Raw genomic sequence first — 24,120 nt, 5'->3', positions numbered from 1 at the left:
TATGGTGGTGTATCTTTGATGTTATGGAGCTGTTTCGCTTCCACTGGTCCTGGGTCCCTTGTTAATGTCTACAACAAGTTGAACAAGTACAAGGACATTTTAGACCTAAACCTGGTTTCTCTTCCAGGAGGCTGAAACTTAGCTGCAAGTGGATCTTCCAGCAAGACAATGAACCCAACTTAGCTGCAAGTGGATCTTCCAGCAAGACAATGACCCCAAGCACACATCAAAATCCACAAAGAAATGGTTAATTGACCACAAAATCAACATTTTGCAATGGCCATCTCAGTCCTCTGACTTGCCCCCATTGAACACCTGTGGTTTGAATAGAAGAGGGCAGTCCATAAGCATAAACCGAAGAATATCAAGGATCTGGAAAGATTCTGTAAGGAGGAAGATCCCTCCCTCTAAGATCCCTTCCAATGTGTTCTCCAATCTCATAAAACATATGTATAGAAAAAGGCTAAGTGCTGTTTTCCTCAAAAGGGGATGGTGAACATTGAGTAGTCCTGAGCCTTCTTCTTTCCTAGAATCCCAATATGGCCAGATGGCCACTACATCTAATGTACTAATGTACACTCAGTAATGTATTCTATACATATTCAGGTTATGAGTTGTTATTTATACCAATGCCCTACATTCAATAACCATTAAGCCCAGATGATATTTCAAAACAAGTATTTTGTTGATGCCAGGCAAGCCCATCTGATATTCAAATCAGGAGGCCCCCTTCCCTCACCGTGTTGCACCCATCTGGTGTGGAGCCGTAAGAGATGCAGTATTTGGGGAATAAAGGTCAGTTACTGCAGCCACAATGACATTGAAAAAGCATCCTACTTTAGCCAAGGACCAACCAGCATAGACAAGATGGTGGCACAAGTTAGAACTTCTGCTGAGAAACACTTAAGCTGTCCACCTAATGTTTCTTAAAGGATTATGAAGCTTTTAAAAGAACAGTGAAATCATAAGAGACTTGAGAGATTGAGAGATTCATGTTTCGGCACAGCATGACAACAGGGTCACCACAAACAGTTAATCACAGCACCATAATTACTGAATTATTAACAGTTAATCACTGTAAGACATGACTGACACATGGATACATCAGTGCCAATTAGTCTGCAGCCCCTCTTCAAGTGGTTGGGTAATTTACATATTTGCTTTCATGTCTGATTAGCGTTTGCTGATGTCAGGTGTACAGCTGGCCTGGCTGGGACGTGACTGGAAGGTGGATTAAAGCGCGTACGGCAGCCATATGCAGTGTCTGCAGCCTTTTCTGGGTCAATCTCATTAGCCTTTCCTTGATTCCTCGCTTCCTTTCTCCTCGCCTCTGAAGGGAAAAGAGAGGCACTGAAGGGAAAAGTGAGACATGGTGAAGGATAGGTGGAGGAAGGCTGGAGACACCAGCAGTCCACAAAGCATTGGTAATCTTGTTTCAAGGCCTTGTGTTCCGAGAGGCATTGTTGGGTGAGTAAGTGAGTGAGTGAGTATGGTGCATCTACAATATATCTACTATTGCTTTCTAAAAGGTTATGTGGGGCACACACTGCCTCACAGGTTAACATTGGAAAACCATGTCATCCCTAGGTAGCTACCCCAGCCATACATGCACTGTGTCTGGGTTGGGTAGGTCATGCTCAGGGTAGCAGATGGGAGTATAGGTCCTCAGTGATGGACTTCTAAACAGATTGATTTGAATGAGAATCACCCCATACTCATTATCAGCTTCAAATGAACACCCAGAACCAAAATGTTGCGTAATTGCATCAGATGCTCGATTAAGTTCTGGGGGAGATGTGTTAGAAAATGTACTAACGGGACTAGCACAGTATCCAACCCTCTGAACAGAAACTCAGAGACAGTTTAGGGTAAGTGTATAGGCCAAATGCCCCCTCCCCTTCCGAAATTCTAAAGATGCGAGCATCTGCGAAATCGTGATTTGTACAAATGATCAGTGACAAAAAAACAAAGTACCGAAACAAAGTTCTTTGTTAGTTGTTGCATCCCACAGTCAGAGGGTGAATGCGCAAGACAAAATATTTAGGTGCCTTTGAACAGGGTATGGTAATAGGTGCCAGTTGCACTGGTTTGAGTGTGTCAAGAACTGCAATGCTGCTGGGTTTTTCATGCTCAAAAGTTTCCCATGTGTATCAAGAATGGTCCACCACCCCCTTAACTGTCAATCATCCATGTCCCTGCTGCTGTGGGTCTCTGTTATGGGTTGTAATACTATCTAGAGGCCCTTATTCATCATTCACTCCTGTGGTCACATTAAGGAAAGACAAAGAGGCCGTTAATGGCTATGTCAGATGAAGGACAGCTCATTGATTGGTCAGTGATTGAGAGGCTAGCCAGCTGTTCTGGAGGTGACTGGTTGTGTTAGCAAGGGCAGCAGAGTATTTAGGAATAACTACTTTGTTTACATGCTATCAAGTTATAGCAGTTATTTTCAGGCAGTGTTTGTAACCTTGTCCCACTGATCTAAAAATATTCTGTTACTTTCCGCCAACAGCCCCCCATCCACATGCATGCACTTGCAGGGGCACGCACACACAAAAACACACAGGCACACACACACACACACAATATCCAAAGCAATACTACAAATAGCCAACAATTGATTAATGCCCAAGGAAACAAATAAGCTGCTGCTGTTGCAAAAAAGTTAATAATCTTAATATCACATTCTCTATTGCTGTGTTATGAAATTATTTACAACTTCAAGCTATGGTAGATAAATACAGATGACGGCCTGATTGTAAAAGATGAGAAAGGCTGTTGGTGACATTTCCCTCTCAGCATTCAGTTGTTTCCCTTAAATCGTTAAAATACAGACGGGAGCTGGAATAGTGTCAAGCCAGCATCTAGAGTGTGAAGTAAGCACATTCTTTAATCCTGCTGTCCCATAACAGAATTCCCAAATTCCCTTGTGGGCCATGGCAGGTTGTTGTTGAGGGTAAGGTTAGGAGAGTTTAAAGTTTAACCACTTGTGCTTTAATCATACGATCTGAGGATACTGACCCCTTCATTCATCCATATGGTTCCCGAACATAGTGCCAGCGTGGGGTGGGCTTAAATCCACACTGGGGTCAGACCAAGAGACTTCACCCAGAGAGAGCGCCAGAGAGGGCATCAAGGGGAGTGGCCATTTGAGTCCATGAGGACCCTATGACATAATTTTGTTTTAAGGGGACCCTTGAACTAGCGTATTCCCAGATCTGTTTGTGTTGCCTTGCCAACTCCTATTGTCGTTGTTACAACAAACATATCTGGGACCATGCTACTCTTGAGCCCTTTCGTTCACTGTATAATCCTACTGAGGAATTATAGGGCCAGTGCTAGACACTTGACCACAACTTCCTCTCGCTGTGAGCCATTTTACACTTCTGGGATTGGTCTATGGGGAATTAACTCAGCTACTTAGCACAAGGGTGATTTAGCTTTACTGGCATAAGCCCGCTCCAGAAGTAGGGGTGGGTCACCTGGTTAATATCCCCAGGGAGGAAGCCCACTGTTCAGATAGGGAGAGCTGGGGAGGTCCTCCAGAGCTCATCCTATGGATGGAAGGTACAGTATATGATAGGGCTGCACGATTTTGACAAAATATCTAATTGCGATTTTTGTGGGCAGACATTGCAATTGCGATTATGAATTGTGATTTTCAAACACTTAGGTGAAAACTTAATTCCATCAGACATGGTTAAAACAAGCGTCAGAGTAGAGAGCATCACTGAATTAATACATACTGTGCTAACTGAATACAAAACTAAGTGAAAACTTTTTTTTCCAACACTGTTACACATATGATAATAGATAAGATTATTGAACCTACATATACATATTAACAAACATACATTTTTAACAGGATCATTAAAATATAATGTGCAATAAGCGCAGCCCTTGTTCATTAATTAACAAACATTGAATTCATATTTCCTATTTTACCATTATGAGTTCTTAAATAACCTAAGTTATTTATTCAGGTAGCCATAGGCTGCAGATGGAATAGGAAGATTATGATTGTGTAATTACCCTGTATGTGTAGGCTCAATCATTATTCTAATTTAAATTATGAGTCTAAGTGCTTTAAAAACCTGTAGCACGTAGCCTAACGATTGCAAGGTGCAGCCTGTGTCCAAAACAATGGAGTCTTGTCCATTCAATGCGATGGCCTTTAAAACATTTTGCTCCGTTATCCTTATGTACACTTGCTGCTCCTCAATCAGGCCCCAGTCATTCTCTCAACCCAAGAGCGATGTTTTCTCCTGTGTGATCTCTGGAGAAGTAGCCTATGATGTTTGCAAGCACCGACCGTTCAGTTGAAACTCCTCATCAATGAAGTCTACTGTCAAACTAATGTACTGTAGGACTCAGTTGTTTTACTAGACCAAAGGTCTGTTGTAGTCTCGTAGTAAGCCACCATTGTAAATGACAGCCTACGAATAAGAATTTGTTCTTAACTGACTTATTTTTTTATGTAACCTTTATTTAACTAGGCAAGTCAGTTAAGAACAAATTCTTATTTACAATGAAGGCCTACCCCGGCCAAACCTGGGCCAATTGTGCGCCGCCCTATGGGACTCCCAATCACAGCCGGTTGTGATACTGCCCGGGATCAAACCAGGGACTATAGTGACACCTCTTGCACTGAGATGCAGTGCCTTAGACCGCTGCGCCAATCGGGAGCCCAGTTAAAGACTTGCCTAGTTAAATACAGATTAAATAAAGACAAAATAAATACAAAGAAAGTAATCTAATAATCAACATGTGTGAGTTTTGTTTCAACTTCTCCCTTAATTTTGTTATACGGTATTGGGATGGTGACTTGGGAGGTGGAATCTTGTATCTGTGCTGTCCAGCTTGTTTATCATCTTCTTGAAGCTGTCTTCACTGACTGTGTAAATAAGAACCATTTCTTTGGCTATGTGATGCCCGTGTTGAGGCCAATGCTCCCCACAGTTGTGTCAAGTTAGCTGGATGTCCATTGGTGGAGGACCACTGTTGAGGCTGAAAAACCCTAGCAGAGTTGCAGTTCATGACACAAACCGGTGCGCCTGGCACCTACTATACCCCGTTCAAAGGCACTTAAATCCTTTGTCTTGCCCATTCCCCCTCAATGCCACACATACAAAATCCATCTCTCCATTGTCTCAAGGCTTAAAAATCCTTCTTTAACATGTCTCCTCCCCTTCATCCACACTGACTGAAGTTGATTTAACAAGTGACATCAATAAGGAATCATAGCTTTCACCCAGATTCACCTGGTCAGTCTATTTCATGGAAAGAGCAGATTTTCTTAATGCTTTGTATACTCAGTGGAGGTGATAGCCTCTGTGATTTCTGTGTCTGCGGGATATTTTGAAAACTAATCGTCAATCAATGCCTGTTTAATGTAGGTGGCTGGCTGTGGCTGAGGGGGGATTGTCGTCGTAGGGGATTGTTCTTCTTCAGATTATTGAATACATTTGTTGTCGTCACAACTCTGAAGCACTTTTTACACAACACTTGCATATGGTTAATATCGGTTTGCCTATAGCCGAAATACTGTCATACCACTGAAGATACTTTGGCACCAAATCGATCTCGATTAGCAGTCGCAGCACTCATTTTCCCGAGGTTTAGCATCTAACTGCGCTTAGGACACTTGTGATTGGCCAGCATGTGCATGCCATGCAAAAACTGAGAGAGCCCGCTAGGTCAGCAATCAGGGTTTCCCAAACTCGCTCCTCGGGACCCCAAGGGGTGGACATTTTGTTTTTGCCCTAGCACTACACAGTTGATTCAAATAATCAACAAATCATCAAGCTTTGATCATTTTAATCAGCTGTGTAGTGGTAGTGCAAAAATGAAATGTGCACCCCTTGGGATCCCAAGGACCGAGTTTGGGAAATGCTAGCGCATCTCATTGGAAGAGGTGCCATAGTATAGTTTTTGTTGTATTAATGGAGTGTCAAAGGAGAATCGCAGCCTCTTGCAATATGGATATTGCACATGTCAATATTGCAATTTCAATCTGAATTCGATTAATCGTGCAGCCCTACTATATGGATTGGCGAACATGCATGCTTACTAGTGTAGCACAAATGCTAACATATTACATCTAGACGTATTCAACTGCTGTGCAAATGCAAAGACAGTGAGAAGTACAAACAGAAAAAAAATTCCACTACAGTGCTATACCCCTTTCCAATCAATTTACACTGACAAATACAAGACAAACTTCTTTAGCATGTGTGGGTGAAGAGAAACTTATTGTAGAAAGCACACAGCCTTTATGAATACAATACATGGTAAGAAAACAGAAGTCTGGGAGTCATACAATAGGTCAATATTTAAGTCAAGATCAACCTGCTTTACTTACAGTGGATATAAACATAGGCCCAAATGTTTTCAGTGTTGACAACGTCCATGAGATCAGAGTATCTAAGTCAAAGAGCTTGACCAATGACAAGAGGATATATTTTACATTTTAGTCATTTAGCAGACGCTCTTATTCAGAGCGACTTACAGTAGTGAATACATTCATTTCATTTCATGCATTTTTTTTGTACTGGCCCCCCGTGGGAATCGAACCCACAACCCTGGCATTGCACACACCATGCTGGCGTTGCAAACACCATGCTCTACCAACTGAGCCACAGTTGGTAGAGCACACAGTACCAGGGAAAAGTTGACACACCTACTTAAGGGTTTTTCTTTATTTGTACTAAAATGAGAAAATAGTAAAAATAAAGAAAAACCCTGGAATGAGTAGGTGTGTCCAAACTTTAGACAGATACTGTATATATATATATACACAGTACCCATCATATACAGTACCCGTCAAAATTTGACACACCTACTCATTCAAGGGTTTTTCTTTATTTTTACTATTTTCTACATTGTAGAATAATAGTGAAGACATCAAAACTATGAAATAACACATGGAATCATGTAGTAACCAAAAAAGTGTATATTTCGAAATATATTTTAGATTCTTCAAAGTAGTAAACCTTTGTCTTGATGGCAACTTTGCACACATTTGGGATTCTCTCAACCAGCTTCATAGAGTAGTCGCCTGGAAAGCATTTCAATTAACAGGTGTGCCTTGTTAAAAGTTAATTTGAGGAATTTCTTTCCTTCTTAATGCGTTTGAGCCTAATGAGTTGTGTTGTGACGTGACAAGGTAGGGGTGGTATCCAGAAGATTACCCTATTTGGTAAAATACCAGGTCCATATTATGGCAAGAACAGCTCAAATAATCAAAGAGAAATGACAGTCCATCATTACTTTAAGACTTGAAGGTCAGTCAATCCGGAAAATATCAAGAACTTTCAAAGTTTCTTCAAGTGCAGTCACAAAAAACATAAAGCGCTATGATGAAACTGGCTCTCATGAGGACCCCCACAGGAAAGAATGAACCAGAGTTACCTCTGCTGCAGAGGATAAGTTCATTAGAGTTAACTACACCTCAGATTGCAGCCCAAAATAAACGCTTCACAGAGTTCAAGTAACAGACACATCTCAACATCAACTGTTCAGAGGAGACTGCATGAATCAGGAATTCGTGGTCGAATTGCTGCAAAGAGACACCTACTAAAGGACACCAATAAGAAGAAGAGGCTTTACTTGGGCCAAGAAACTGACACAACGGACATTAGACCAGTGGAAATCTGTCATTTGGTCTGATGAGTCCAAATTTGAGATTTTTGGTTCCAACCGCCGTGTCTTTGTGAGACGCAGAGTAGGTGAACGGAGGATCTCTGCATGTGTGGTTCCCAATGTGAAGCATGGAGGAGGAGGTGTGATGGTGTGGGGGTGCTTTGCTGGTGACACTATTGGTGATTTATTTAGAATTCGAGGCACACTTATCCAGGATGGCTACCACAGCATTCTGCAGCGATACGCCATCCCATCTGGTTTGCACTTAGAGGGACTATAATTAGTTTTTCAACAGGACAATGACCCAAAACACACCTCCAGGCTGTGTAAGGGCTATTGACCAATAAGGAGAGTGATGTTGCTTTATCAGATGACCTGGGCCCCGTTTTACAAAGCCAGTTCAGCTTAACTCGGAGTCAGTCACTATGGCAACATACTCCATTAAGCTAACCTGCTCGCTGGCAGGTTTTCAACTAACCCCGAGTTTCTCCTCTTTATCAAAAGCCTGCAGACTGAAGGAGGTGTCAGACATGGCGTGTCCTTTTCTTGAAGAGCCAGTTGATATAGAAGCACAAATACTCTGCAGAAATCTCAGTCGGGAAGAGGGTGATCAGACTCCGCTTGCATGTTTTACCATTCCCTGATGATTATCTGTTTGAGCGTTTCCATTTTTATGCACAATTAATCATTAATCTGAACAATATTCTCAGCCCTCATATCGTTCATATGACACATCATGGACATGCTTTCAGTTCGGAACAAATTCTTTGTGTTGCACTTCATTTTTTTTGCCAACGGGAGTTTTCTAAACTCAGCAAAAAAAGAAACGTCCTCTCACTGTCAACTATGTTTATTTTCAGCAAACTGGACATGTTTAAATATTTGTATGAACATAACAAGATTCAACAACTAAGACATACACTGAAGAAGTTCCACAGAAATGTGACTAACAGAAATGGAATAATGTGTCCCCGAACAAAGGGGGGTCAAAATCAAAAGTAACAGTTAGTATCTGGTGTGGCCACCAGCTGCATTAAGTACTGCAATGCATCTCCTCATGGACTGCACCAGATTTTCCAGTTCTTGCTGTGAGATGTTACCCCACTCTTCCACCAAGGCACCTGCAAGTTCCCGGACATTTCTGGGGGGAATGGCCCTAGCCCTCACAGAGATCCGGGCTCTTCGCTGGTCATGGCAGAACACTGACATTCCTGTCAGGAAATCACACACAGAACGAGCAGTATGGCTGGTGGCATTGTCATGCTGGAGGGTCATGTCAGGATAAGTTTACAGGAAGGGTACAACATGAGGGAGGAGGAAGTCTTCCCTGTAATGCACAGCGTTGAGATTGCCTGCAATGACAAGAAGCTCAGTCCAATGATGCTGTGACACCGCCCCAGAACAGGACGGACCCTCCACCTCGATCCAGAGTACAGGCCTCGGTGTAACGCTCATTCCTTCGATGATAAACGCAGTGTTTTTCAGAGTCAGTAGAAAGGCCTCTAGTGTCCTACGTTTTCCTAACTGTGACCTTAATTGCCTACAATCTGTAAGCTGTTAGTGTCTTAACGAATGTTCCACAGGTGCATGCTCATAAATTGTTTATGGTTCATTGAACAAGCATGGGAAACAGTGTTAAAACCCTTTACAATGAAGATATGTGAAGGTATTTGGATTTTTACAAATTATCTTTGAAAGACGGGGTCCTGAAAAACAGACATTTCTTTATATATATATATATATATATATATATAGAACATTTCTGGTCCCAGTCCATCCCAGATTGTCAGATAGGGACCTTAGTTTAACCAGCTCAAGACAAACACACACCATCATATCCACGGCGCAGTTCTAGACAGACACTCTGGCATGTAAACCTCTTACTAGAACACTTGTTCCAAAGGCTAAGGTGACAGGTGAGTAAAGTGGCCACAATAACAAGTCACTCAGCCCTAGTTGGGATTCTGAAAATATCGAAATGTTTATGTTCTAAATTCCCAGAGAAAATTGAGTAGTGGATGTGTGAAAATGTTGTTTAAAATGAAGCACAGTAGTTTGAAATCTCATCAGGGACTCACCAGTACATCAATTCTGTTCGATTTCTTAGTCAAGGTGGCAGCGTGTCTTTGGGGTAAAGAGGATATTCTGGTGCTTGGCCATACTCTTCGTCCTCCATATTCAATTGGAGCTCTCTAAAAACAGTCCCTACACTACACCCTTGTGGTAGCATTTTACACCATATTTTTAATAACAATATGGTGCCTTCAAAATGAAAAACCATGTTATTCACAGAAAGCTGAAATTCAATAACTATTATTGGAGGTAGAATGGCTTTAATTTAGGCAATGGTAAACAAAGAATGAAATTAAAAGGTGTCTGAAAATGGCAAATGCCACAAAAATCAAGTGAAACTGCATTTTCTAGCAAGGACAAACAGCTCAGACAAGTGACATTTTTGTGCAACTCAGTCCAAAAATTCCCCAAGATCAGAATTGACAAAAAAAACATTGAAAGTGTCATTTCCTTTTTAATGTGAAACCATAAAATATGAAATATGAACAGCAGTGCCAGACTACTGGACTTACTTACAGAATTGGCACATTTTGCCATGGTGCAGAGAAAAACATGAAGTTTTCTAATGCTATTCTACACATTTTGTCATGAGGCTAAGAGCAAATTTTGACAAATACAGTTTTAAAGCCAATTTCCTACAATTCTACACTTTTGCCATTGTGCAGATGTTGTGTTTTGTTGGTATTTTATAGCGCATCTCATTTTGTTCACATTTTGCCATGAGGTTAAGATAATTTTGCAGTTTTAAACCTAATTTCCTACAATTCTACACATTTTGGTATCATATGCAACAAAAACATGGGTTAGGGGCCCAGGGCACATGCCCAGTGCCTGTTCGGTAATCTGGCCCTGCTGAACAGTTGAGCTCACTTGATGAGTAATCCCTCTGTATTAGAGTAGAAACAACGTGGGTGTACGTCTGTGAAAACCTACCCCTAACTCCAGGGAAGATTCTCAATTGCATTCTCCTTGCATCCTCTCTCCAGCTCCTCCAATAGGTTTTAAGATGGTCAGAGGGAAGGGACCTCTGGCTTTCTCATCCAATGGGTTATGAGAAGAATACTAGGAGAGAAGAGGCGAGGCGTATACAATTGAGATTCTCCCCAAGACTTCTTCCTTGTCTTCAGCAGGCTCTGGTGTAAACGTTCCCCAAGGTACAGATCTAGGATCAACTTCCCCTCCCACAATCCTAACCTTACCCATTTGTGGGGAAAATGCAAAATAGACCCAAGATCAGCATCTTGGGGCTACTTCACCCTACTCCGTTCAGCAGCAGCCCCCCTTGGTTTGCTTGCTGGACACCGGCCCATAGTCCTCCAGGTCTATGGTGGGTGAGGCCTCGCTCTCCGACCTCATCCTCAGGATGGACGGCAGCACCATTTCGAACAGCGTCTCGAACAACTCGTCCACATTGGCACCCGTCTTGGCGCTCGTTTCAAAGCACATCCTCTCTGCAGGCGGGCTCAAACGCTCATCCAGCGCCTTGTACCGGAGGATACGCTGGTAGAGCGCCACGGCGTCCTCCTTTTGAACCTCTCGGTTGGCCACGGGGGAGACCGTAGTAGGGGAGGCTAGAGGGATGAGGTGGCAGGCATAGTGCTGTGTGTGGACGGGGCAACCCCCCTCATAGTCTTCTTCCGCATTGGAGGGGTCAGTAAGGTCAGCCTTGTTGCCCACCACGGAGTAGATGCAGTCGTGATTGGCTGTGTCGGTGAGAGACAGGAAGCGCTCCTCCAGCTCGGCCAGGCTCTGCCAGTTGGTCACGTCATAGGTAAGGATGACAGCAGACGCGCCGCGGCAGTACATGGAGCCGAGCCCGTGGAACTGCTCCCGACCTAGTAGTGAAACATTAAGCATGTTTAGATAGTTACATAGTGTAATGAATCAAGAAGGGAGAGTGAGCTTGTCCAAGGTGGTCTGCGAAACCTCAACCTTCTGGGTAAAAGACCTGCACGCTAACAACTGCTCCAAGAAACCCATCTCCCTTGCGGGAATCAATATGAGGTAAAAATCTGTTGTTCTGCCCCTGCGCAAGGCAGTTAACCCACTGTTCCCCGGGCACCAAAGACATGGATGTCGATTAAGGCAACCCGCCGCACCTCTCTAATTCAGAGGGGTTGGGTTAAATGCATTAGACACATTTCAGTTTTAGGCATTCAGTTGTACAACTGACTAGGTATCCCCCTTTCCCTTATATGCGTTTATGAATGCACGGTCGCTCCACAAACACGGGTAGACAGAAACTTTTACCATATATACCCATTTGTATTATGCTGTGGGTATTCCACACACGAAAGCTACTGGTTGCTTTATTGAATGGAAAAATCCAGTCACTCAAGAAAAGAGGTAATCTTCAGTTGAGCTCTGTATGCAAAGTAGGCCTAACTACCGTGGCAAGCACTACCTCAACCCATTCTTTCGTCACTATAAACAAATCCCCCCAAAATTAGACATAAAATACAAATTAAAAAAATAATAATCTTGAAACCCTACTGTGAATTTGGAAAATACATATTGATGCTTGCGTCTGTCAACAAATTACGCTTGATGGGTATAGCCTAATTAGTTGCAATTAGTCTTGTCTGTGCACTTAAAAATGCTAAATAAAAGTAGAAATTGACACCGCACTTTCCCCATGTGCTATACTAGTACTGGAAATAAAACATTTTATCATAAAAAAAATACCTACCTGCGGTGTCCCAAAGCGATATGTTGTAGGGTCCCCACTGCTTTAAGTAGAACGCACCGCCGACGGTACTAATGGTATCATTGAACTTTTTATCCATGTACCTGTGTAACAGAGAGGTCTTTCCAACGTTCATGTCCCCCAATATAACCAGTTTCACGTCGGGCCTCCTCGCCCTTTTCATTTCAGGCATGGTTCTTTTCATTCTCCGTCTAGACACCCGAACAGGCGACACTATCTCAAAAGTGCAATTCACTTTCATTAGAAACGTATTTGATAAAACTGTCAAAGCAATTAAGCTTCCCTACTGTTCCGGTCTGTCAGGTGGCCTTCGGTTTTGACATGCATAGAACATGTGTATGTCTAAAGCGAAAGAATGCATAGGATTTACCAAACCAACAGTGAGTCAACTTCTGCCCATTTAGCATCCACCGCAGAATAAAAGGCACATGACTCGTTTCTACATGAACGGATATATCAATGAAATTGTGACACAACTTGCTCAATGATCAGAGTTCACTCAGAAAATAACGACAGGGGAAGCTTGTGTAGTATCTGGCCAACGAGCATGCAGGAACATCAATCAAATAACTGAGATTTGATTGGAAAATGTAACCCAAAGAGAGTTTTCCCTTTATATTTGCATGGGTGTAGCTATTGTACTTGATGTGCTATATTTGTCTTGTGACCTTTATTTGATAACAATTAATAAACCTAGAAATTAAGATTTAATCACAAAGGTTGGGATCTTTTTACTTCTATATTTCCACCCCCTCTAATGTGTGTGTTGATGAAATCAGTAGCAATTAGCATAATGTAACAACAGAAAGACAAACACTTAACAAAAATAGCAGGCAAAATCCACTGGACAACGTTGGAGGCAGCTTATGGTAGAGAATTGAACATTAAATTATCTGGCAACAGCTCTAGTGGATATTCCTGGAGTCAGCATGCCAATAACACACTCCCTCAAAACTTGAGACATCTGTGGCATTGTTTTGGGTTACAAAACTGCACCTTTTAAAGTGGCCTTTTGTCCCCAGCACAAGGTGCACCTGTGTAATGACCCTGCTGTTTAATCAACTTCTTGATATGTCACACCTGTCTGGTGGATGCATTATCTTGGCAAAGGTGAAATGCTCACTAAGAGGGATGTAAATAAATTTGTGCACAACATTTGAGAAAATAAGCTTCTTGGGCATATGGAAAATGTCTTTGATTTTCTATTTCAGCTCAGGAAACATGGGACCAAGACTTTACATGTTGCATTTATATTTTGTTTTAGTGTGTAATAATTTAAATGGCATTTTGCACAGGAATAATTTGACAATTCTGATTTCAAAAGATTTACATATTTGATAGTCATTCCCCTGAAATACATTTTACTTTGAATAAAGTAGCTTAAGGTGAAAAATATTTTACATTAACAATATTTTATATACAATCCTATCAACACTTTTCTGCAGACCTAAGTATAATTTTATGACAATCCCATTTATAACTAGTCCAACCTGCCCTATGACAAATTCCATTATACCAATCCTTCCAAAGTCTTGAGTAAACCGTCAACATCATAGCAGCTCCAACCCCATGTCTCCCAGTCTTTGTGGTAGTCCTCAATCTTCATCCAAACCAGGACATACAAAACTCAATCTAAGCACATTCTGTTCGCAATTCTGTTCTATTATTTCTTGTCCTGGCCAGCTGGCCTCCTCTGCAAAATCTCCCACGTGGAGTTGGGGCCTCTGTCCTGAATCCAGAAAAAAAAGAACAACTTGAGTCATAATGAAGGAATGTCACCCAGTTTAAACTTCCTCATACTACAAACACTCAAGTCTTTCAAGCAAAAAAGAACAGTATGGTTTATTTTGCAATATCAGTACATAGCTATGCAGGATGTATTTTTAGACACTAGATGGCATAAAGTTTCTAAGTGTTCAACTTCTTGGATTAGTTTTACCCTATGGTTTTACTTTTGAGGAAAAATATGTCAAGTGTTAAATGTGATTTTTTTCTTCATTCAAATATTACTTGCCTAAATTAAATCTGACAATTAAATACTAAATGAGAAATAATCCAGTGCTTCCAAAACTTTCTTTACTCATGTCATTCATATTCCATTCACCCAGCTCAATGTAACATCGATAGGTTTAGGCTACTACATGATACTTGAATTTGCCCTATACCCATCATGAGGTTGCTACAACCTAACCTAAGTTTATAACGTATTAACATAGGTGCACAGGAGGTTGAGAGAAAGGTGGCAGTGACACATTCAATACCGCCTTGCACACTCTTGCCTGCATCTAGCGGATCTAGGGTGTAATCATTAGTCCAAACATTTGTTTAGTTTTACAACCAAATCAAGAGTTTCTATTGCAGGTCAGTCCATCCCGTTTACTTACGTTTAAGAAACGTTTTGCAACAGAATTGGCAGAAGGAATACACCCCTGATCACCCGCACAAACAGTTCACTTTCATAGCAGCCACATACAAACAGCATCATCACCTTGCTCGATGTACAATTTCTTCTCGCATCTCACCTTTTCTCTTCACTTGTGGACCTTGATGCACAACAGCTGTCTGTGACCCAGTGAAAAAACCTCTCCAAGACAAACTTTCATAACGTACCCGCTAACCGCTACACACAGCCTACAATTATCACCATATTAGCTAATGTCACAGTCAACATAGCTACTAGAAGTAACGCGTTAGTAAACCTGCTACAATGAGCTTGGGCGTTATCCAGATTTTTACTGTTATTCTGCCATTCCGTGATTTATGCTATTACCGGCTTAGCATACAAGGGGGCGCTAAAACTGCAAAAAGTCCAATGGGCGTCTATTACCAAAATGCACCAAAAAAATTGCACAAGTAATTTGCAGTTTCTCTCGTTCATTTTAGCTTGTAAATGTCCACACTTTTGATTGGTAGGATAACATGTCAGTTCATGTTGCAAGAGCTCTGATATGTTGGAGCACGTCCTCGAAGTTGCTATAATTATTGTGTAAGTCTATGAGCCTCCTAGGTTTTGTATTGAAGTCAATAAACCCAGAGGACGGAAACTAGCTGTTCTCTGGCTACACCATGGTTCTACCTGAGAGAGTGCTGTTGAGGCTACTGTAGACCTTAATTTCAAAACACTGTTTTAATCAGTTATTTGGTGTGAATATATTTAGTATAGATTTATCTAAAAAGGATAACTTTAAGGTTTCACTATTTTTAATGAAACTCACTGAGTAGGATCATCTTCCCCTTCCTCCTTTGAGGAGCCTCCACTGACCTACACACACACTAACCCTTATGTGCACTCCTATAGATGCAAGGTCTTTCCGCAGAGTGTCGCAGGCCTTGAGGAGGGGTAACTTTTCTGAGTGTGGTCTTGGACTGGCATGGGCGGGCTCTCCAGGCATGTCTTCCACGGACAAAGCGAAGGCCCGCACATCGCTACGGAAACGAGCCAACTGCTCCACCACGTTCTCTAGGGTCCCCGAAGAATCAACAGAATGAGCCTCCTGAAGATGAAGATAGGTGAGATATGGAACAAGTAAAGCAGTTAGGGTTATGGTCCCTTATGGTCCTGTGTGGCTCAGGTTTGTGGATTCAATTCCCATGGCGGACCAGTACAAAAATGTATGCCCTGGATAAAAGTGTCTGCTAAATTACTAAACTGTCAATTGTAATGTAAAATGGTTATAATTAACCTGATTTTAGGCCCATAATAGGTGCCATTTTAACCACAGAAAAAAGTAACTTGCATCAAAAAGACAACATACTACCAATACTGCTGGCATTTATATCAAAGAGATGGTGGCAATGGTTTATGGACATTTACCATTAAAATGGTGCAGTCACACAATCATATGTTGCACTGGAATAAGGCCAGGATTCAATCCAATCAGTGGTAGATCCGTATAATAGTGCTTATTGATATTTAAAGTCTATTTCCGATTGAGCCGACATATGCTGCATTTACTGTGAATACGGTCTCCGTGAAGATTGCTTTAAAAGGTGCAAAGCCCGATCGGATTGAACCCCGACCTTAGTGGTGCGCTGAGTATTTGAGGAGATACACTCCTATTGTGCTGTCATAATGTCAGTGAGCTTTGTGTTACTATGAACTTTAATCTCTGACCTTTCTGTCCAGCAGGTCAACCCCCAGGACCTCAAAGACTTCCCTGATGTAGGTGAGGAAGGCCCCAAACACAGCTGGGCTCCTTGGTGATCTGTCAGGCTACTCAGACAAGGCACAACAAGTAACAGTGAACCATTCACCATACAGTACAAGCAATCCCCTTATGAAACACAGGAAAATCTACATGAGAAATTGTGTCATCTTTGTAAAAATTCAATGCAATGTGTGAAGGTATGACTTGTGATTATGTTACATATTATTCAGGTTAGTTGTGTGTCGACATGCTGAGACGTTGACTTTCTTTGCCTGAAACTGTTCCTCAGAGTGGTACGCTACATTTGTCATGGTTCTCATCTTGACAGGTTACCTTAGCGATGGGCTGAAGATGGCGGTTCCCATGGTAAACAAGGCTCATGATGGCATTAACAACCCTTGGCGTATCAAAGTCATCTGCCAGTGCTCTGACAACGTTTGCTTTGGTTTCAGCTAACCTTGAAAACACAGACGCCAAGGAATTGGTCAAGGTAAATCTGCTTACCTTCTGAAGGACATGGGATATGGTAGGAAAAATTAACTGTTCAACCTGACCTACGACAATTAAACATAAATAAGTGACCCACCTTGTGTAAAATATGCCCGTGAATGTATCATCCTGACAAAGCCGTCATCAGAAACGAAAATGGCAGTAATGTCTCAATGAACTGAGAATGCATGTGACTCTCCTGATACGATGTTCCTGCACTAGAATGAATTTGTGTGTGTGTATTCAATGCTGTACTCCACTGCATATAAAGTATAATAGCAGAAAGGAGATGTAGGCCCTACCTTTCCCATAATGCCCCCTCCTGCACAGCCTGGCACTGCAGCTGGCCCCTCATGTAGGCCTGGGCATCATGGGTGAAGGCAGTAATGGTTGCCAGGGAGCTCCGAGCTTCGTTCAAGCTGGCGTCACTGTAGTCGATTGCTGTGAACAACAAAAAAGATGACCCCAGAGCTCAACATCACTTGAGTAAAATGAAAACCAGTTTACCATCATAAAAACAACCAAAAAGGGTTCACACCTGATCTGTATTTGGTCAGAAGGCAGAACATTCGGAATTCATTGGTGGAGTAAGATTCTAGGAAATCCTGCAAGTGAGAGAGATGAATACACATGAAGTACATATTACCTCAATTAGGAAGAATTTAGACTTGTTATAAAACAAATGACATTTTCTAAAGTGCAAGCCTGAAACCATTTAATGATGTTTATTTATTTAAAAGTAGTAATGTACTGTAGATCAACACTTTACCTTTATCGTTATATAATTATTCAAGGACTTTGACATTTTCTCAGCACTTCCTTTAAGATGTAAATGTCCTGCATAAGAAAATAAAGTAAAAGTAGAAATGCAGATATGAATCATCTCCTTTTGCCATTCTCCATCATTACCCATGGAGGACTTAAGTAAAGCATAATCCACGTAAGTGGACATCAGTCACATTTATTATCTTTCAATCTAAATAAAACCGACTGATACATAAAGAGACTCCCTTGGACATGTACAATAAGAAAAAAATAATTTCCGTTTTGCTACGGTGTGCCCTACTGAATACGACCTACGTGTCACAGGACTGTGGAGTCCTACCTGAGTGCAGGAAGTAGTTCCCCCACTGGCCACACTGGTGGTAGGCCTCACACTGGGCGATCTCATTCTCATGGTGAGGGAAGGCCAGATCGACGCCCCCAGAGTGAATGTCCAGCTGACTTCCAAACACAGAACTGGAGACCAGAGAGGTGAAAGTAAACTTTCAGAAACTGATCTATTTGCATTCCCATATACTTTTGGCCCCAAGTGACAGACACCAGGGGGATTATTTAACTCCATACAGTGAACTCCCAACATATAAATTACATGGTGATAATAAAATGCATATTTTATCAGATGAACACAAGCCATGGTAGGTAGGCAAATATTTCTTGCTGTGACAGAGAATGAGTTGAAAACAAAAGCAAAGACATGATGATGACCTAAAATAGCCTGGTTCCAGATCTGTTTGTGCAGTCTTGCCAACTCCAGTGGTCATTTTCATTGGCAAGACAGTACCAGATCTGTTTGTGCTATGTTAGTCCTGAATGATGAATATAGGGTTATTCTTCAATAACCAAGGGTTAGTAAAATGAGGTTGGCACCTGGCAATGGTGGAGCATTCGATGTGCCAGCCGGGTCTTCCCTTGCCCCAGGGAGACTCCCAGGAGGGCTCCTGCGGCTTGGAAGCCTTCCACAGGGCAAAATCTCTGCTGTCCCGTTTCTCTGTGTCCCCTAGGAAACAATATGTTAAAGCTTAAGGTTGCCTATGGTTTTGAAATAGCATACTGTAGTCTTCCAAACACAAAGGAAGTACAATCTAAGCTAGATGCCCTCAATCTCACACAAATTATCAAGGAACCCACCAGGTACAACCTTAAATACATAAACATGGGCACCCTTATAGATATTTTCCTGACCAACTTGCCCTCCAAATACACCTCAGCTGTTTTCGATCACTGCCTCATTGCCTGCATCCGCGGTCAAACGACCACCCCTCATCACTGTCAAATGCTCCCTAAAACACTTCTGCGAACAGGCCTTTCTAATCGACCTGGCCCGGGTATCCTGGAAGGATATTGACCTCATCCCGTCAGTAGAGAATGCCTGGTTGTTCTTTAAAAGTAATTTCCTCACCATTATTTAAGATAAGCATGCCCCTTTCAAAAAATGTAGAACTAAGAACAGATATAGCCCTTGGTTCACTCCAGACCTGACTGCCCTCGACCAGCACAAAAACATCCAGTGGTGTACTGCACTAGCATCGAATAGTCCCTGCGATATACAACTTTTCAGGGAAGTCAGGAACCAATACACACAGTCAGTTAGGAATGCAAAGGCTAGCCTTTTCAAACAGAAATTTGCATCCTGCAGCTCTAACTCCAAAAAGTTCTGGGACATTGGAAAGTCCATGGAGAATAAGAGCACCTCCTCCCAGCTGCCCACTGCACTGAGGCTAGGAAACACTGTCACCACCGATAAATCCATGATAATCGAGAATTTCAATAAGCATCTCTACGGCTGGCCATGCTTTCCTGCTGGCTACCCCAACCCCAGCCAACAGCTCTGCACCCCCCGCAGCTACTTGCCCAAGCCTCCCCAGCTTTTCCTTCACCCAAATCCAGATAGCAGATGTTCTGAAAGTGCTGCAAAACCTGGACCCGTACATATCAGCTGGGCTAGACAATCTGGACCCTCTCTTTCTAAAATTATCCGCCACCATTGTTGCAACCCCTATTACTGGTCTGTTCAACCTCTCTTACGTATCGTCCAAGATTCCTAAAGATTGGAAAGCTGCCGCGGTCATCCCCCTCTTCAAAGGGGGTGACACTCTAGACCCAAACTGTTACAGACCTATATCCATCCTGCCCTGCCTTTCCAAAGTCTTCGAAAAGCCAAGTGAACAAACAGATCATTGACCATTTCGAATCCCACCGTACCTTTCCCGCTGTGCAATCCGGTTTCCGAGCTGGTCACAGGTGCACCTCAGCCACGCTCAAGGTACTAAATGATATCATAACCGCCATCGATAAAAGACCGTACTGTGCAGCCATCTTTATCGACATGGCCAAGGCTGTCAATCACTGTATTCTTATCGGCAGACTCAACAGCCTTGGTTTCTCAAATGACTGCCTCGCCTAGTTCACCAACTACTTCTCAGATAGAGTTCAGTGTGTCAAATCGGAGGACCTGTTGTCCGGACCTCTGGCGGTCTCTATGGGGGTACCACGTAGTTCAATTCTCGGGCCGACCCTTTATTCTGTATATATCAATGATGTCGCTCTTGCTGCGGGTGATTCCTTGATCCACCTCTACGCAGACGACACCATTCTGTGAACATCTGGCCCTTCTTTGGACACTGTGTTTACAAACCTCCGAGCTTCAATGCCATACAACACTCCTTCCGTGGCCTCCAACTGCTCTTAAACGTTAGTAAAACTACATGCATGCTCTTCAACCGATCACTGCCCGCCCCGCCCGAATAGCATCACTACTCTGGACGGTTCTGATTTAGAATATGTGGACCACTACAAATACCTAGGTGTCTGGCTAGACTCTAAACTCTCCTTCCAGACTCATATTAAGCATCTCTAATCCAAAATTAAATCTAGAATCGGCTTCCTATTTTGCAACAAAGCCTCCTTCACTGACGCTGCCAAACATACCCTCGTAAAACGGACTATCCTACCGATCCTCGACTTCGGCGATGTAATTTACAAAATAGCATCCAACACTCTACTTAGCAAACTGGATGCAGTTATCACAGTGCCATCCGTTTTGTAACCAAAGCCCCATATACCACCCACCACTGCGACCTGTATGCTCTCGTCGGCTAGCTCTCGCAACATATTCGTCGCCAGACCCACTGGCTCCAGGTCATCTACAAGTCTTTGCTAGGTAAAGCACCGCCTTATCTCAGCTCACTGGTCACCATAACAACACCCACCCGTAGCACGCACTCCAGCAGGTATATATCACTGGTCATCCCCAAAGCCAACACCTCTTTGGCTGCCTTTCCTTCCAGTTCTCTGCTGCCAATGACTGGAACGAATAGCAAAAAAAAAAAATATATATATATATATTTTTTTTTTAATCGCTGAAGTTGGAGAAATATCTCCCTCACTAACTTTAAGCATCAGCTACCTGAGCAGCTTACCGATCACTGCAGCTGTACATAGTCCATCTGTAAATAGCCCATCCAACTACCCATCTCATCCCCATATTGTTTTTATCTACTTTTTTTGCACACCAGTATTTCTACTTGCATATCATCATCTGCACATCTATCACTCCAGTGTTAATTTGCTAAATTGTAATTTCTTCGCTACTATTGGCCTATTTATTGCCTTACCTCCTTACTCCATTTGCACACACTGTATATAGATTTTTCTATTGTTATTGACTGTACTTTTGTTTATCCCATGTGTAACTCTGTGTTGTTGTTTTTTGTCGAACTGCTTTGCTTTATCTTGGCCAGGTCGCAGTTGTAAATGAGAGCTTGTTCTCAACTGGCCTACCTGGTTAAATAAAAGGTGAAATACATTTTTAAAAAGTATGACAAAAACATGTCACAATGAAGTGATGTAAACACGTACCAGGCTCACCAGCTGCATCTCCAGCACCCATAAGCTTGCCGTAACGGTCCCCGATGGACCCGATATCGAAATACACGTCCCCTGCAGCAGAATGAACACCCGGAACTCAGATCCTGCAACTATTTGCAAACTGATCTTGGCTTGAGAAAGTAACAACGAGAATGTATCAAAAATTACTTTTACATATAGACATACCTTGTTTTGTGGCATAGGCGTGTTCATTTCTGATGATGCCCTCAATGAAAGCCACAATTTGAGGTATATTCTCAGTGACCCTCAAGTACACAGCAGGAGGAAGAACCTTGAAAAATATAAATGAACATGCATATCTTTGCCAACATATCAAATATATGTGCAGTAATTAATGTATGCAGGGTAAGTACTATATAATACACAGCTAACAAAAGCTCAAATTTCTTCCACCCAGCAACATTACATACTCACACACCTTCAGGGCTAACATGTCATTTTTAAATTCCTCCTCGTACATTCTGGCGAGGATTGTTGGAGATATGCTTTTCTGCAATGTCATCAAAAATATAATCAAAGTATGAAAAATACATCAATATCATCAGCATCTCAATTATAGGGGCTGCATTGGAGGTATAATAAGCCTACCTCCAAAGCTCTTCTGATGATTTTATCATCGATGTCAGTGATGACCATGACATGAATGACATTGATGCCAAAGACCCTGGATAGAATCCTCTGGATGATGTCAAATCTGACATAGGAACTTTGAGAGATTAAAGTTCAGCCGTTTCAGTATAGCAAAAATCAACTTATGACATTTAATTTTGTATCATTGAAAATATACTTTGAGAGTGGGTTACCATGCATGCCCCAGGTGAGCATGGTCATAGACAGTGGGTCCACAGCTATACCTGCAGTAACAGTACAAATAGTTACTTCCGTCAATACCCAGTCAGCAGCAGTAGCTATATGAAATCCCATGTTTTCCATACCAAGTAGCAATTCCTTCCTGCGCCAATACCAGTGGTTCTTTCTGTTTGGTGAGGCTGTTGTAGGTCTTCAACCCCGTGTCGTATCCTGTTGGTCGAGTCCATTTCTTCCCCACCCCTGTACATGATGCACTGGGTCTGAAGATCAGTTTGCTTGGTGACACTAACGTTAGCTGAGTGTCCTTTGAGAAAGCATACCTGCTTCTTAATTTCAATAGAAGCGGCCTAAATACTGTTATGCAGGGCCACATGGTTACAACTGAGTGCAAAAGAATAGGATGTACCTGTCGACGGAGCCACTCGTCCAGTCTCTTGTGTCAAGCGTGACAGACAAGTAGCTAGCTAGCTTGACAGTTCTCAATATAGCTAAGTAATGTAGATTAGCAGGCAACTCAACTGCCACTTCCAAATGTGTTGTTAAGTCGTCCGTTGTGCCTGATCGCTACCTCGACATGCTTCAATATTTGATTGTAAAGCGCACGTGCATAAACCGAATCTTGAAAGCTGCTATACTCGGCGTTACAAAGTTGCATTCCGTTCACAACTAGCCTCGTACAATACATCCAGATCTCGCGAGCTCTTCTATGATATAATGGTGGTCCGCAAACCAACGTTAAAGGTGCATGCCGCCACCTACTGTGCTGGAGTGTGTGGTCATTCACGGTTTATAACGTTTCTAAATCCTCCTACCTAACTCAGTCCTTCTGAGAAAATAAAAAAGAGCACTACTAACTTCTAATAGACCCTTCCCCCATCCACAAAATCCTTTCCCAACCCGTCCAACCTGAATGACCCTACACTTCAATCCAACCCTCTCTTCAACATACTTACAACAATATAACAACACATGCTCCACCGTTTCATCGACCATACACTCCAGACACAAATCATTCACATGCTTGCCAACCACAGACAAGTTCAATGTACAATTTCTTAAGCGCAATCAAGCAAACACCAACTCTTCCTTCCATTTACATAAGTATTCAGACCCTTTACTCAGTACTTTGTTGAAGCAGACTTGTCTCGAAGCCACTCCTGCGTTGTCTTGGCTGTGTGCTTAGGGTCATTGTCTTGTTGGAAGTTGAACCTTCGCCCCAGTTTGAGGTCCTGAGCTCTCTGGAGCAGGTTTTCATATTGGATCTCTCTGTACTTTGCTCTGTTCATCTTTCCCTCGATCCAGACTAGTCTCCCAGTCCCTGCCACTGAAAAACATTGCCACAGCATGATGCTGCCACCACCATGCATCACCGTAGGGATGGTGCCTGGTTTCCTCCAGATGTGACACTTGGCATTCAGGCCAAAGAGTTCCATCTTGGTTTCATCAGACCAGAGAATCTTGTTTCTTTAGGTGCCTTTTGGCAAACTCCAAGTGGGCTTTCATGTGCCTTTCACTTAGGAGTGGCTTCCGTCTGGCCACTCAACCATTAACACCTGATTGGTGGAGTGCTGCAGAGATTGA

The 24,120-nt window shown here is 42.4% G+C and overlaps 2 protein-coding genes across 2 annotated transcripts; both read right to left on the bottom strand.

The window, feature by feature from the left end:
* Positions 1 to 9,957: 9,957 nt before the first annotated feature.
* On the bottom strand, positions 9,958 to 12,933 carry LOC106575128 (ras-related protein Rab-20). Its single transcript, XM_014151346.2, has 2 exons — positions 12,404 to 12,933; positions 9,958 to 11,549 (listed from the first exon to the last, which is right to left on the bottom strand). Exons 1-2 carry the CDS (start codon positions 12,660 to 12,662, stop codon positions 10,981 to 10,983), a joined length of 828 nt encoding a protein of 275 aa, XP_014006821.1. The 5' UTR covers positions 12,663 to 12,933; the 3' UTR covers positions 9,958 to 10,980.
* A 730-nt stretch (positions 12,934 to 13,663) lies between these two features.
* Positions 13,664 to 23,768, bottom strand: cars2 (cysteinyl-tRNA synthetase 2, mitochondrial). Its single transcript, XM_014151347.2, has 15 exons — positions 22,665 to 23,768; positions 22,533 to 22,583; positions 22,318 to 22,435; positions 22,148 to 22,219; positions 21,895 to 22,000; positions 21,700 to 21,780; positions 18,709 to 18,838; positions 18,164 to 18,297; positions 17,828 to 17,895; positions 17,597 to 17,663; positions 17,361 to 17,499; positions 16,903 to 17,026; positions 16,536 to 16,634; positions 15,700 to 15,915; positions 13,664 to 14,150 (listed from the first exon to the last, which is right to left on the bottom strand). The coding sequence occupies exons 1-15, from the start codon at positions 22,910 to 22,912 to the stop codon at positions 14,085 to 14,087; spliced, it is 1,719 nt and encodes a 572-aa protein (XP_014006822.2). The 5' UTR covers positions 22,913 to 23,768; the 3' UTR covers positions 13,664 to 14,084.
* Between the last annotated feature and the right edge of the window lie 352 nt (positions 23,769 to 24,120).

Source organism: Salmo salar, chromosome ssa17 (genome assembly GCF_905237065.1).
Source record: "Salmo salar chromosome ssa17, Ssal_v3.1, whole genome shotgun sequence".
Taxonomy (NCBI): Eukaryota; Metazoa; Chordata; class Actinopteri; order Salmoniformes; family Salmonidae; genus Salmo; species Salmo salar.
Note: the sequence above shows the minus strand (reverse complement) of the source record. Positions and strands in the feature narration are given on the sequence as shown.